Here is a 12,055-nt window from a genome sequence, read left to right on the forward strand (position 1 = left end):
CACCTGTGTTTGGTGAAGTGAATCCCACCCTGAACAGCTTTTATATAGCCCTCTAAGTAAGGGAACCATCTATAATGAATTACAAGCCAAAACTTAATGGAATTCTCTCAGCTGCAATACAATGATGCCCACTTCCAATACTGCAAACTATGCTTCACTGTTATGTTGAATACTTTTAAGGAAGACAACTAATAGCATTCAGATATTCATAATTGCACATGGAAGAAATATGAACTGCAATACAAATAAATTGCTCTTATACTAATGGATAAAGTTATTTGGTTTGAGATGGCATGTGGAGTTTATTTGTAAGACTTATTTTAATCCCCTTTTTCTTTAACTTCCTTTATTTTTAGACTTCCTAAAAATGTAAGGGTTGCACATTTTTAATTCATTGTGTTAAAGACATCACCCATAAAGACTTTGAAAAACACATAAAAAATGAAAGGCATTTTAGTTGCAAATTAAGGTGCAATTTTTATGGTCTTTGTTTTTCAATGGCTTATTAAGTACCACTTAGAAATGCATTCTGGCACCATTAAGGGACACATTATGACTTCATATGATTTTATGCCATTATGACCAGCCTTCATCTGTATTCTTCTGGGTTTTTTTTTTATTAAAGATATTCATCCTGTTTTTCTCAAAAGCAGGCTTGAAACGAATACAATTTAAAATAAAAATACTTTGGGGTGTATTTCAGAAGGCAACTGTGGGTCATGGGTATTTTCTTGCCTAGATTATCTGAAGAATCTGGATACACTGCCAATAAAAACGATAATATAGGGACAATACAATACTACGGAGTTCTGCGGATGCACAAGAGCCAAAGGTCACTTGAAATACTGATGGGAAAACAAACTCAAGTCTTCTGAGACACATTCTACAGTTCACCATGAAACAATGTTTCCTTCTTAATTAACTCTTTTTTTTTCCCCAATAACTGTGGTTTTGGTTTTCTTTTTCCAAGCTGCAAACTCTTCCAAACATTTTTGGCACCTACCATGCAGGCACTATTTACAATTACCATTTGATAAGACACGAAAAATAAAACATCAAATCTACCTGAGCATGTTTAGGTTTCAGGTACAAGTATTGTTCTCCTTATTCCTATTAAAATATGGTATGCTTATGAGAACACAGATATGAAAAGAACAGTGTGTATATATATACACATATATGAACAAAAATACTCTGGCTCCTAACCATCAGCCTGGGATTCCCAACTGAATACAGGGCAGTCAGCTGGACACGACTGCTAACCAGCTCTTAAAAGGAGAGTACTTGGCAGTGTTATATGCCAAATTCCCTCCTGATAGAAAAGAACCTGTCTCCACTGAAAATCAAGGAGTTATATTAATGCATTTTAACAGAATTAAAGGCTTTTTTAAACGCTTTTGCTGCTTTCCTCTATTTTAAGCAGTTGGGATACAGTTTTCCATAGATTACCCTGAGAAAAGGTTTATTTCACATGTGAGAGGAATTTGCAGTTAAACCACTGACTTCAACTCAACTTGGGCACTTCAACTATTTTGCTGCTCTGAACATAAGACTGTCTTTAGTGCCTACATTTGCTGTCATCATTTAATTCCTGTAACTCATGAAATACTGTGAAAGGATTACACTACAGGAAACTTAGCAGCTGGCTTTGATTCACTCTATCTGTAGTGACTTCAAGTACATTAATGCTTACCTGAAAAAGACCATTTTTATTGAAGAAAGTAAACTGAGCTCTGGATATAACTTCAAACTCGTCTTGACTTAAATTCTGCAGTAAACTTGGTGGCAGAACAACAGAAGCGATGGCACTTGTCTGATCCTTGTCAAAATCTATCTGTTAAATAAAAACAACAGGAGAACATCTTCAAACAGTAAAGAAACCATCTGTTGTCCACAACTGAGTTCACACTCTTAAACAGAAATATCTAGATTTGGGACTAGAACCAATCAACACTAAAATGCTAAAATGACTATGTTCGAGTTGATGCAATAAATAAACTTTTTAAAGGCTAGGGAGGTTTCCCACTTTTCCAGCATGAGATCAGCCTTCTGCTACAAAAAGATATTAGATAAAACCAACAAAGAAACAAACTCCTCCACTGCTATAATGATGATTTGGAAACAATGAAATGGTAATTACAACAGTCAGAACCATTTCCAGCAGCATTCAAAATACTTTTCCTCATAGCAAACAATGCTGAGAACTAAAAGATATGCTCTGAATCTTTCTTTATTAAATTGTATTAGTTGCCTTGATCTGCACATCTGAAATAATTTTCTTATGAGCTTTTATAGTTTCTCTGGAAAGCAGATTTAAAAATTATTAATGTCAGTTTTCCATATTTATTGTGCTCTCTAACACAAAAAAAGACACTTTATGACATCATATAAATTTAATCTTTATCGGCAATGTATCAGAAATCTAAAAGCCCTCTGTGGCCCAGGAATATAACAAGTGAGTAGGAAATAAGAGGATGCAACCCTGCATTTTATTAGCAATTCTGTGACTGATCACTTTCCACCATGGCCTGCTCAAGGTGTGCCACCATATCCATTGAAGGAAGGGGAACAAGCCAGCTCACAGTATAGTAAAGTTAGCTCACTCTATAGTAAAAGCACTTCAGAATTTACTCTGAGATATGGGAACTCCCACTACTGACTTCCCCAGAGGCATCCTGGCCATGTACTTATGCCTCTCATGGACAATTGTGTCATTCTAAAAGCATCATTAGCTAATAGAAAGTTAAAAGTCATAGGCTATTGACAGATTATTCACCCTTGGAAATCAGTAAGAAGTAGCTCACAGACATCTCCTGACAGGGATAAATGCAGTTCAAGACCAGGTTTTCAGAGGTTGATTCTGCCACAGTAAACAAAAAGTGTGTACGTGATAAAGATGTCCCATTAGGCACTGTCTGCAAACAGGGTAGAAGAGGCTTCTCCAAAGAAGCATGGATATATTACAGGAACAATTTAATAATATGAATCACCAAAACCTAACTTAGTCAAAATTTTGGCAAGAAACATAAAGACACAGGGGACTGAAATAGAATCTTTCCAAATTGCCATGGATAAATTTGCTTGGTATCTACTTTAAGAAAAAAATACAAGAAAAAAAAATATCTGGAAACATTCTGACATACAGCTTGAAGAGTTTAATGTTCCCTGATGAGCCTAGGATAGATCATCACTACAGTGGTGAAAAACGTGGGCTTTCACAAGGGAATCTCCCTTCAGCAGGGACAGAAAGTATCTTTCTGACCGGCATGGAAAATATAAATGGTGCCCACAGCTGCTGCAACTTTTCTGGTAGGAAGGATGCTAAGAATTCTCAATCAGCTGTTGGAAATGTGAAAGTCTGAAAAGAAGCTCATGTTCCAATAGGAACAGTATAAATAATTTGACGAAGTTTGGATTTTATGATTATTTAGACAGTGCTGTAATAAATGATTCCTGGACGAGAAAATTCCTGGATGTCCTCAAGCCACAGATGGTAATTCCTGTTCTATGTATGATCATCTAAAACCTGGCTTCAGAATTTTCCTTTCCTCTTTCCATAAATAAAGGATGAAATCTGCAGGAGAAACATTCCTTTGATAACAAAGAACTATTCAGCTTCACAAACAGCTATTAAGCTTCATTAATATGAGAGTTAAACAAAAGTAGATTTACAAAAATCACCAAAAATTTCTGATAAAATTGATTCAAAGGAATTTTAACTAAAATATCTAGGAATATAGATATGTGAAAACTCAAGTACATTAAATCTATTTTTATCTATTTAAAAAAGCATTTGAGTTTTGATCCAAAATTTACATATATGTACAAGTCCTAAAGACTATTATATTACTACTACTTCTTCTAGGAAGTAGACATTTTTCTGTCTTCATTCTTGTTTTGATTTTTACAGTATATCATGTTTTATAAAATGATCAGACATTTATTAGGATTGTTGTGTTGCCAGTTTGCCGCAGGAATTATTTTGTTTCCATACAATACTTATACTCTAGTGATTGGTCTTTAACTGTTTATATAAAGCCATATTTTGTTGAATTCAGTTTTAGATCCTCTGGCCCAAATGATAGCAGATTTTTTTCTCTTTCCGTGTAATATTTTCTATGTGTTTCTCCAAGTAAGACTCACTGTACTTGAATGGTTAAACACCCGGGAAACTGACATTACATTACCTCAGTCACAGACTTCCTATTTAACTGAAAAAAATTAAAATGTACTGCATTTTTAAAAGCATTTAGGTGTCTTAAGATGTAGTGAAATTTATAAATTTTTGGCACCTCATCACTACTGGTTTCAAAAGGACCTTTGGAAAATCCTGTTGGTGCTCGTGTGCTTCTAAGCAGTATTTCAAATATTAAGATGTCTGTTTTTTTCTATTTGTGGGAAAAAAAGGAAAGAAAAAATATTTTTGAGGTGATGATAAATATCTTAACTAGAGTATCCTGTCTAGATCCTGTAGCACTGGAGACCTTCCTAAATTTTGTGTGATCTCTGTTCATTTTATTTTTTATGTCTAGGCTGGTAAAGCTCCACATGAATGACTTGAATGCCTCAGATATCCTAAATGGTACAAGCCAATCAACCTATATGTGGACAACTGGATTAGACTTAGGTTTCTTTTAGCACTTAATATTTAAACTACTGGAAGGCTGAAGAACTTTTATATCTGCAGAAATCTATAAGTAGATACCTATATATAGGTGTTTTATTTTAAAGCTGAAAGACATCAGAAGAGTTGTTAGATATTGTACAGTGGTCAGTACCACAGATTGTTAAAAGTTATTTTCCTTTTTCACTAGAAAAAAATCCCCACAAAACTAAAAAAAAAAGGTCAAGTGTGTTGTGGATTTATAAGCCAAATTACTTTTTATCTGCATGGAATGTGAGTTTATCTGTGTTTCCTGTCACTCAAGGAAATACTACATTAATCTGTTATCTGTTTGGATGATTGTAGGAAAAAGGAAATAGAAAGTAGGGGGAGAACTGGGAGTTGTAAGTGGATTTATAGGAACCACAGTAAACACACTTGGAACAACAGGCACATTTCATGTTCAAATACAGCTGCTTGTTGTGTACCTGGAAATCAGATGCATTATTCTGTGGACTGACGCTGAAAGCACCACCTTTGAATGAAGTTGAATTTATAGAAGACACTCCAAGTGCGAGATTTCGTGTTGAAATACTCATGGATGGTCCAGCAAAATGGATCTTTAAAGCCAAGGCATCAATAGTTTTTAGAGCTCTAAAAACAGAAATAAAAATTACTCCGAAAACTGAATACAGAAAAAACCCCACCTATGCTCTGCATGCCCCTCACATAACAAGATGATCCTCTTGTTACTATGCTTTTATTACCCATCTGTGTATTCACAAGGAGACTGTTGGACTGTAAATTTATGCATGTCTCTTGAAAACAAAAGCTTTTTACTGACAGAAACTGTGTGACTACATATCACTGGTCCTGAAATAATTTTCCAACAATACTTATATCTATGCTGTGTCATGTATCAAAAGACTTCTTTTCCATCCAAATACTTTGTCAAGCACACTAAAAGAAGAAATATGTGTATCTGTTTTGGAAAATTGTTTTTGATGGAAATCAGAAAACTTTGATTTTCTTGTTTGTCTATACATGTAAGAATGAATCCTTACAGCCTTGCAGGTTGCTCTCAAAAGCTTTTCTCAAATGCAGAAATACTTACTCTGAAGATGAGGCTGCCAATACACTGTCTGAACTGGCTAGAATATTGGAAAAAATTGTCACCACGGTAGAACCCAGAGATTCATCAATTTCTTCATCATTCACAATTTTTTTGAGCTTCTGCACAACGTCATTTACTTTGTCAGAGGTCAGCTGCTGCCCCTCACCAGTGAGATTCAGAAGCTGATTGGCAATATCTGCTGCATTTTCTGTGAGCATACAGAATCAAGCAAAAAGCAAAAATAATGCATTACAGTCCTGAAGTAGTCCAGAAATGCAAATTTTTATCATCACTATTGAAAGCTAGGGTATGTTCTATGGTATATGTAATGAACATAGGATTTCATCATTTTGTCAAACTTAAAATTTTTTAAAAAAAGTATACTGGATGTGCTGATTATATACTATCCACATTGGCTGTGTCTTTCTTTTCTTTGTTTTGATTTGAGTTTGTAAATCGGAACTATTTTAGAAAGGGAGGATTGAATGAAAAAGAGAGGAATACAATGGATAGTATCTCTTTTTTTCCCTCCTTATGCTATCCTTTCTTTTCCACTGGGAAAAAGTTTCACTCTTGAAGTGAAAGAAATGCATCCAAAGTCTCTATTACTGAAAAAGTGTTCACTCTTTTAAGCTTTCTGAAGAAAGTCTGACCCCCTTGCAAATGCTTCACTTCTTTCAGAGGATGCTACTCTTACTTGTCAGAGTCCTGGCAAGCACAACACACAAGCAAATTTCATGACAAGAATCTTCCTGATAAGGAAAGTTTGATAGCATGTCCAATGGCAAAACATGTTAAACGGTAATTTCAATGCCACCTGGAAAGAAAACTAATATAAACCCTAACCTATAACAACACCAAAACATTTAAAGTTTAATGGAATTTGCAAATAACATTTTGAAAGATCGTCCTTTTTAGTTTCTCAACTGACTGTGGGTTGTTTTTAATAATACATTTTTCTGATATACTTACTTTGGAATGTTCATTTTACATCTTACATGACATGAGGTTGTTCATATAATTTGAGTGCAAGTACCCAATTGACTGAGTTAGGCAGCCAGGCTCCCTAGCACACCAAAAGAGGCTTCTCCAAGACAGCAATTCAGAGCAAGAGCTTACTGTAGGTGCTCTGCATATTATACATGTGACTGTATAATTCTCTTCACTAGCTTTGGCACTAAAAAAAGGGACCAAAACATTGTTGTACTTTTATTTTATTACTCTTTCATGGCCAAAATGACATAAAAGGGTATTTTAGAAACAGAGAATAAATCTGCAAATATCTGATTGTAAGTCCAGTGAAGAGAGCAGGAGCCTTTCCCCTAGCAGGCATTCAAAATATTTAAAAATTTTCCTAACTTGAATATCAAATAGAGGTAAGATACCACCTTCCTTTTCTCTTGATTAAATTGCCTGAAGAGTTTGATTTAATTCAGTAATTGCTTTCTAGAGCTCTAAATGGGTGAGCTGAATTGAACTTGGGTGCACTTCCCCAGAGTTTAATTATTTACTTTGCACTGATTTTTAGAAATATTTTTAAACAACTTAGCATAAAGAGAAAATATATTCTTCCAAAGACCAACACTAATATACCCACCTGTGCAATTTCTAAGATCAGGTTGACCCCAGTATGATGTATAATTCTGCAGACCCAAATAGCTAAAGAGGGAAAATGAGAAAATTCACATGAAATATCATAACAAAATTACATAAATATTTCATAATTCTTATGTAGGTTTCACAGTGGTCCACTCTTCTCAATTCCCAATATTCATAGCAACATGGCCCCTAGTGAAACACAATATATATACTTGACAGTGAAGTATATGATTGATTACAAGATAGTGCTGAAAGAAATCCCAGTTTTTCAGTGGAAATTCTGGCTTTGTGTTTCAGGAAAGACCCAAATATTGACACAAACTATTGTGCCCCTATTATGGTCTAGGCATATGCTGTTTCTATAATTTCTCCTTGATATAAATGGCTTTGATCTAGCCCATAGCAAGACATACTGCCTCTCATAAGAAACATGCACAGGAGCCATGTGAAGGTATAAATTTATTCCACCAATGAAAACTAGGGTAGGTAACTATTGGATCCAGGTCCAAAGTTAGGGGCAGATATAAAGGTTCCTTTTTTGCAGTTGTTTTCTAAAGCCTTACCATAGCAAAATACAGAATCACAGAATGGGTCAGGTTGGAAGGGACCACAGTGGTCATCTGGTCCAACTGCCCAACTCAAGCAGGGTCATCCCAGAGCACATGGCACAGGATTGTGTCCAGACTGTTCTTGAGTAACTCCAGTGAGGGAGACTCCACACCCTCTCTGGGTAATCTATTCTGGTCCTTGGTAACCCACACAGTAAATAAGATCTTCACATTCAGGTGGAACTTCCTGTGCATCAGTTTCTGCTCACTGCCCCTTGTCCTATTGCTGGGCACCACTGAACAGAGCCTGGACCCATCCTCTTGGCACCCTCCCTTCAGGTACTCATAGACATTGATGAGGTCCCCTCAGTCATCTCTTCTCAAGGCTGAACAGGCCAAGCTCCCTCAGCCTTTGCCACCCTATAAAAATGGCTCCAAAACTGAAAACACTTTTGCCTCAGTTTTCTTTAAAGACAATCATGCTATCACAGCATGGACAAAGGAAGGATGGTAAAGGGGAAAACTTTATCCCTTTACTCAGCACATGATAAAATAACATTATTCCTCAGCTGATCACATTTATTGCAACAGCACAGGTAATCATCTACTGTGGAATGCAGATGACTAGAAGAGACTTTTAAAAGAGCTTCCTTTTCTCTCCAAACAAATCCCACCAGTGTTCCATATTGGCAAAAGCTTGTGGGGCACAGGAAGGCACAACACAGGGCAGAACACAGGAATTTTTTTTTTTAAATGAGAAGTGCTGTACACAATCATTTGTAGACCACGAATGAATAATAAAGATAAGCAATACTTGAACAGCAAAGGCCAGAAACCTAAATTTTTATTGATTCTGAGGCTGTGACATAAAAACAACTTGATTTCTGCACTACTCACTCTACAACAAAAGTTGGTCAGTCAGAATCAGTTCTTGTACAAGATTAGGAGGCTGAGGAAGTGAGTTATTTAAGTATAATGTGGGTTGCTTTCCTGTTTGGCACTGAAACTCAAAGCTGATTCATATCCATGTTACCATACTATTTGGAAAAAGTAAGAGATCTGGTCTTCTCAGAACATGTTCCAGATGCAATGTGGGTGGATAAGACTAATATATTGCATTTAATAAGTAATCTTCCTAAATACTGAAGCAATTAATTAATATTGCATCATCATTAGCATGTTTAAGGCACTCAAAGGAGATCAAAGCCATAATATTTTGGTAATATATAAACAGAAGTAATAATATTCCCCTTTTACAAATGGGAAATGGACATACAGAGTCAAAGTCTTTTGTAGATGTTTGCAAAAAACCCCGTATATTAGGGAAAATTTCTTAAACCTTAAAAACTCAAGTTCAGATCTTTAAGCATAAGATTATCCCCACCTTCAGTTATGACTAACTACTGGCAAAATATTTGTTACACAATTTCTTTTACTTTTCCCCTAATGAGATGAGGTGTTTTGCATTAAACCAAATACACGTCTCATCTTCACAGAATTTTATTCTAATTCTTGCACAAGTTAGATAGTAGTGGTGGAGTGGTAGCAAATTTGAAGCTTTGGGTACGGTAACATAAAGGTCACGGCCAAGTGCAAGGTCCTGCATGCAAGTCAGGGCAATCTCAAGGACAATTGGAGACCTGGGAGGAAAAGGGATTAAACGCAGCCCTGAAGAGAAGGACTTGGGGATGGTGGTGGAAGATGCAGCCCAGAAAGCCAACCACATCCTGGTTGCATGCAGCTGCATACATCTCTGGAGCCTGCAAGATAAGAAAAATGTGTACTTGCTGGATCAAGTCCAAAGGAGGTCCACAAAAATGATCAGAGGGCTGGAGCACCTCTCCTGTAAAGAACCTGAGAGAGTTGGGGTTGTTCATCCTGGAGAAGAGAAAGCTCTGGGGCATTTCCAGCACCTAAAGGGTGCTGGACAGGGACTTTTTACAAGAGCATGTAGTGACCAGAAAATGGAAAATGGTTTTAAACTGAAAGAGATTAGGTTTCAACCAGATATTAGAAAGAAATTTTTTTACTTTGAGGGTAGTGAGGCACTGGCACAGGTTGTCCAGAGAGGTTGTGGATGCCCCATGCTTGGAAGCGTTCCAGGCCAGGATGGATGGGGCTCTGAGCAACTTGGTCTAGTGGGAAGTGTCCCTGCCCATGGCAGGGGAGTTTGGAACTAGTAGATCTTTATGCTCCCTTCCAACCTGAACCCATTCTATGATTCTGTGACTTGAGTAAAACAGTTTCATTCTGTAAGAAGACTTTATTTTTATAGTCATGTTGAACATGCATTAATTGTGGGCCCCAATATGCCCTACAGAAGTGGTAGATGAGATTTTTTCTTATCAATGAAATACAAAATATTACTGCACCTCCCTAATCTCTCATGGTATAGAAAAAATCTTCCTGAAATACAATACTAGCCATTGACAACCATTATATATAACAAAATAATACCTATATATAACCAGAAAGTTGCATGAGAAACAACTCAGCTTCTCAGACATTTGAACACCTACCAGGTTCTTGATGCAGTCTGAACTGAGCTCCCGTGGCAAAATGTGAAGTTGGTCACAGTAGGCCTGGTATCTGGCCAAAAATAGTTTGGAGGGTTTTCTTCAGCTAAACATTTTTCTGTAAAAATTAGTATATCAGTGTTAATAGCAAATTTCTTCACCTAATCATCTTCCATTTGTTGTCCTCAGCTCATCAATCAGCCTACAGCACAAAATTGTCTTAAAATGAAATGCTTGGTTGTTGCAATAGAGTGGCAGTAGAGGGGTGCACAATAGGGAATCATCCCCGCTGCTGCTGCTCAAAGGCAAGACTTAAATGTGTCTGCTGCATCCATCTGCACTCCAGCAGCCTCCACCTCCTCCCTTCCAAAGGAAGGGCAATCTTTGCTACAAGCTGAATGGGAAGAGATTAGAGCTAAAAGAAGATTGATTAAGGGCAACTGTAGTCCGAAATACAAACACCATTGAGAAGTGGGGATGAGGGGCCTTAGAGGTCCAAAATGTCTCATTTTAGCTCTGGCTGTAACGCATATTTTGTTATCCTCAAACCACCAGAGGAGCTGTCAGGAACCTCCAAGCCTCTTTAAACCAGACAGCAAGACATTGACTAAAGCAATTTGGGTAACTTTGTTTGCATTAAAAGTGGTATTTTGAGCATGGCTCTTTGAGATTAGTGGAACAACTAGGTTTATAGGGACAATTTAAAATCTGAAACCATCATACTGTTTGGAAATGTGTAATTATTTTAACATAGAAGACGTTTATTTATGAACAAGCAAAAAAAAAAATTTGTTGTGTAACAAAGCTGAACACTACTCACCCACTGGATCAACATCCACAGTATGAAGTTGATATCCCTCTTCCATGGTTCGATTATTACTTATGAGCTTCTGTCGGATGTCCTCCTCTTCTAAATTGATATTGTTGGTAGAATTATAAACCAGAAGAGCCAAAGCACTGAAACTGCAAAGAAAATTATCCAAGTGTTTCAGTCAGGAGAGCAGAGGCCAAATGTGTGGAAATAAAAATATCTTACAAACCCTGGTTTTCTGAGTATGGAACAGTGTTGCTCACCAAAACAGTGTTGCTCATTATCTGTAAATTAATACTTTTGTATATATAGGACCATGACAAGAAAATACGGCTGGGAAATTTAATCTCCTAGTTACCTTTAAAAAGCATCTCATCAAAAGAGCTAAAAAATGTTTTCAGAAGAGTTCAGAAGATGAAACCATAGAGTTGTAAATTCTAAATGGGCCCTAATTAATTTTAAACATCTGGTTGCTAATGGCTTAGGAACTTAAGAGCTGATTCATCCCACCTCACAAAACTTGTCAGGGTGGGACAAGTCATCTTCCAGAGGATCCACCTCTGGAATACAGAGAAAGACTAGGAGGTTAACAAAGAACAGATGCCTAACATTTAAATCTCTTAAGTTTTTTTAAGGAGTGAAAAACACCCTGACATACTTCTGAAGCTTTTAGTCATAATTAGGAAAGTCGAGTTCCTCAGATGACTAATCGAAGTTTGAGCACTAATAGCTGTTTCTGTATTGTAGCCCACTGCTACTTTCTTGGACATCAGAAGTAGTTCAAAGTGCCCAAGACTCTTTCCTGCAAACAAAATAAAACAGGCCCCACCCTTGTCCAAAAACATTGCTTTTCTGGAAGGGAAA

General features: G+C 36.7%; 1 protein-coding gene across 4 annotated transcripts in view; it reads right to left on the reverse strand.

Moving 5' to 3' along the window:
* Positions 1–12,055, reverse strand: part of ADGRG6 (adhesion G protein-coupled receptor G6) — a 110,823-nt gene that overhangs the window by 24,791 nt on the left and 73,977 nt on the right. For all 4 annotated transcript variants that reach the window (XM_077175458.1, XM_077175457.1, XM_077175460.1 and 1 more), the window contains 6 exons: positions 11,201–11,343; positions 10,384–10,498; positions 7,315–7,376; positions 5,718–5,925; positions 5,092–5,257; positions 1,694–1,834 (listed from right to left, as the gene is read on the reverse strand). In XM_077175458.1, the coding sequence (XP_077031573.1) occupies positions 1,694–1,834; positions 5,092–5,257; positions 5,718–5,925; positions 7,315–7,376; positions 10,384–10,498; positions 11,201–11,343 (835 nt within the window). The remainder of the gene's footprint in view (positions 1–1,693; positions 1,835–5,091; positions 5,258–5,717; positions 5,926–7,314; positions 7,377–10,383; positions 10,499–11,200; positions 11,344–12,055) is intronic.

Source organism: Agelaius phoeniceus, chromosome 3 (genome assembly GCF_051311805.1).
Source record: "Agelaius phoeniceus isolate bAgePho1 chromosome 3, bAgePho1.hap1, whole genome shotgun sequence".
Classification (NCBI taxonomy): Eukaryota; Metazoa; Chordata; class Aves; order Passeriformes; family Icteridae; genus Agelaius; species Agelaius phoeniceus.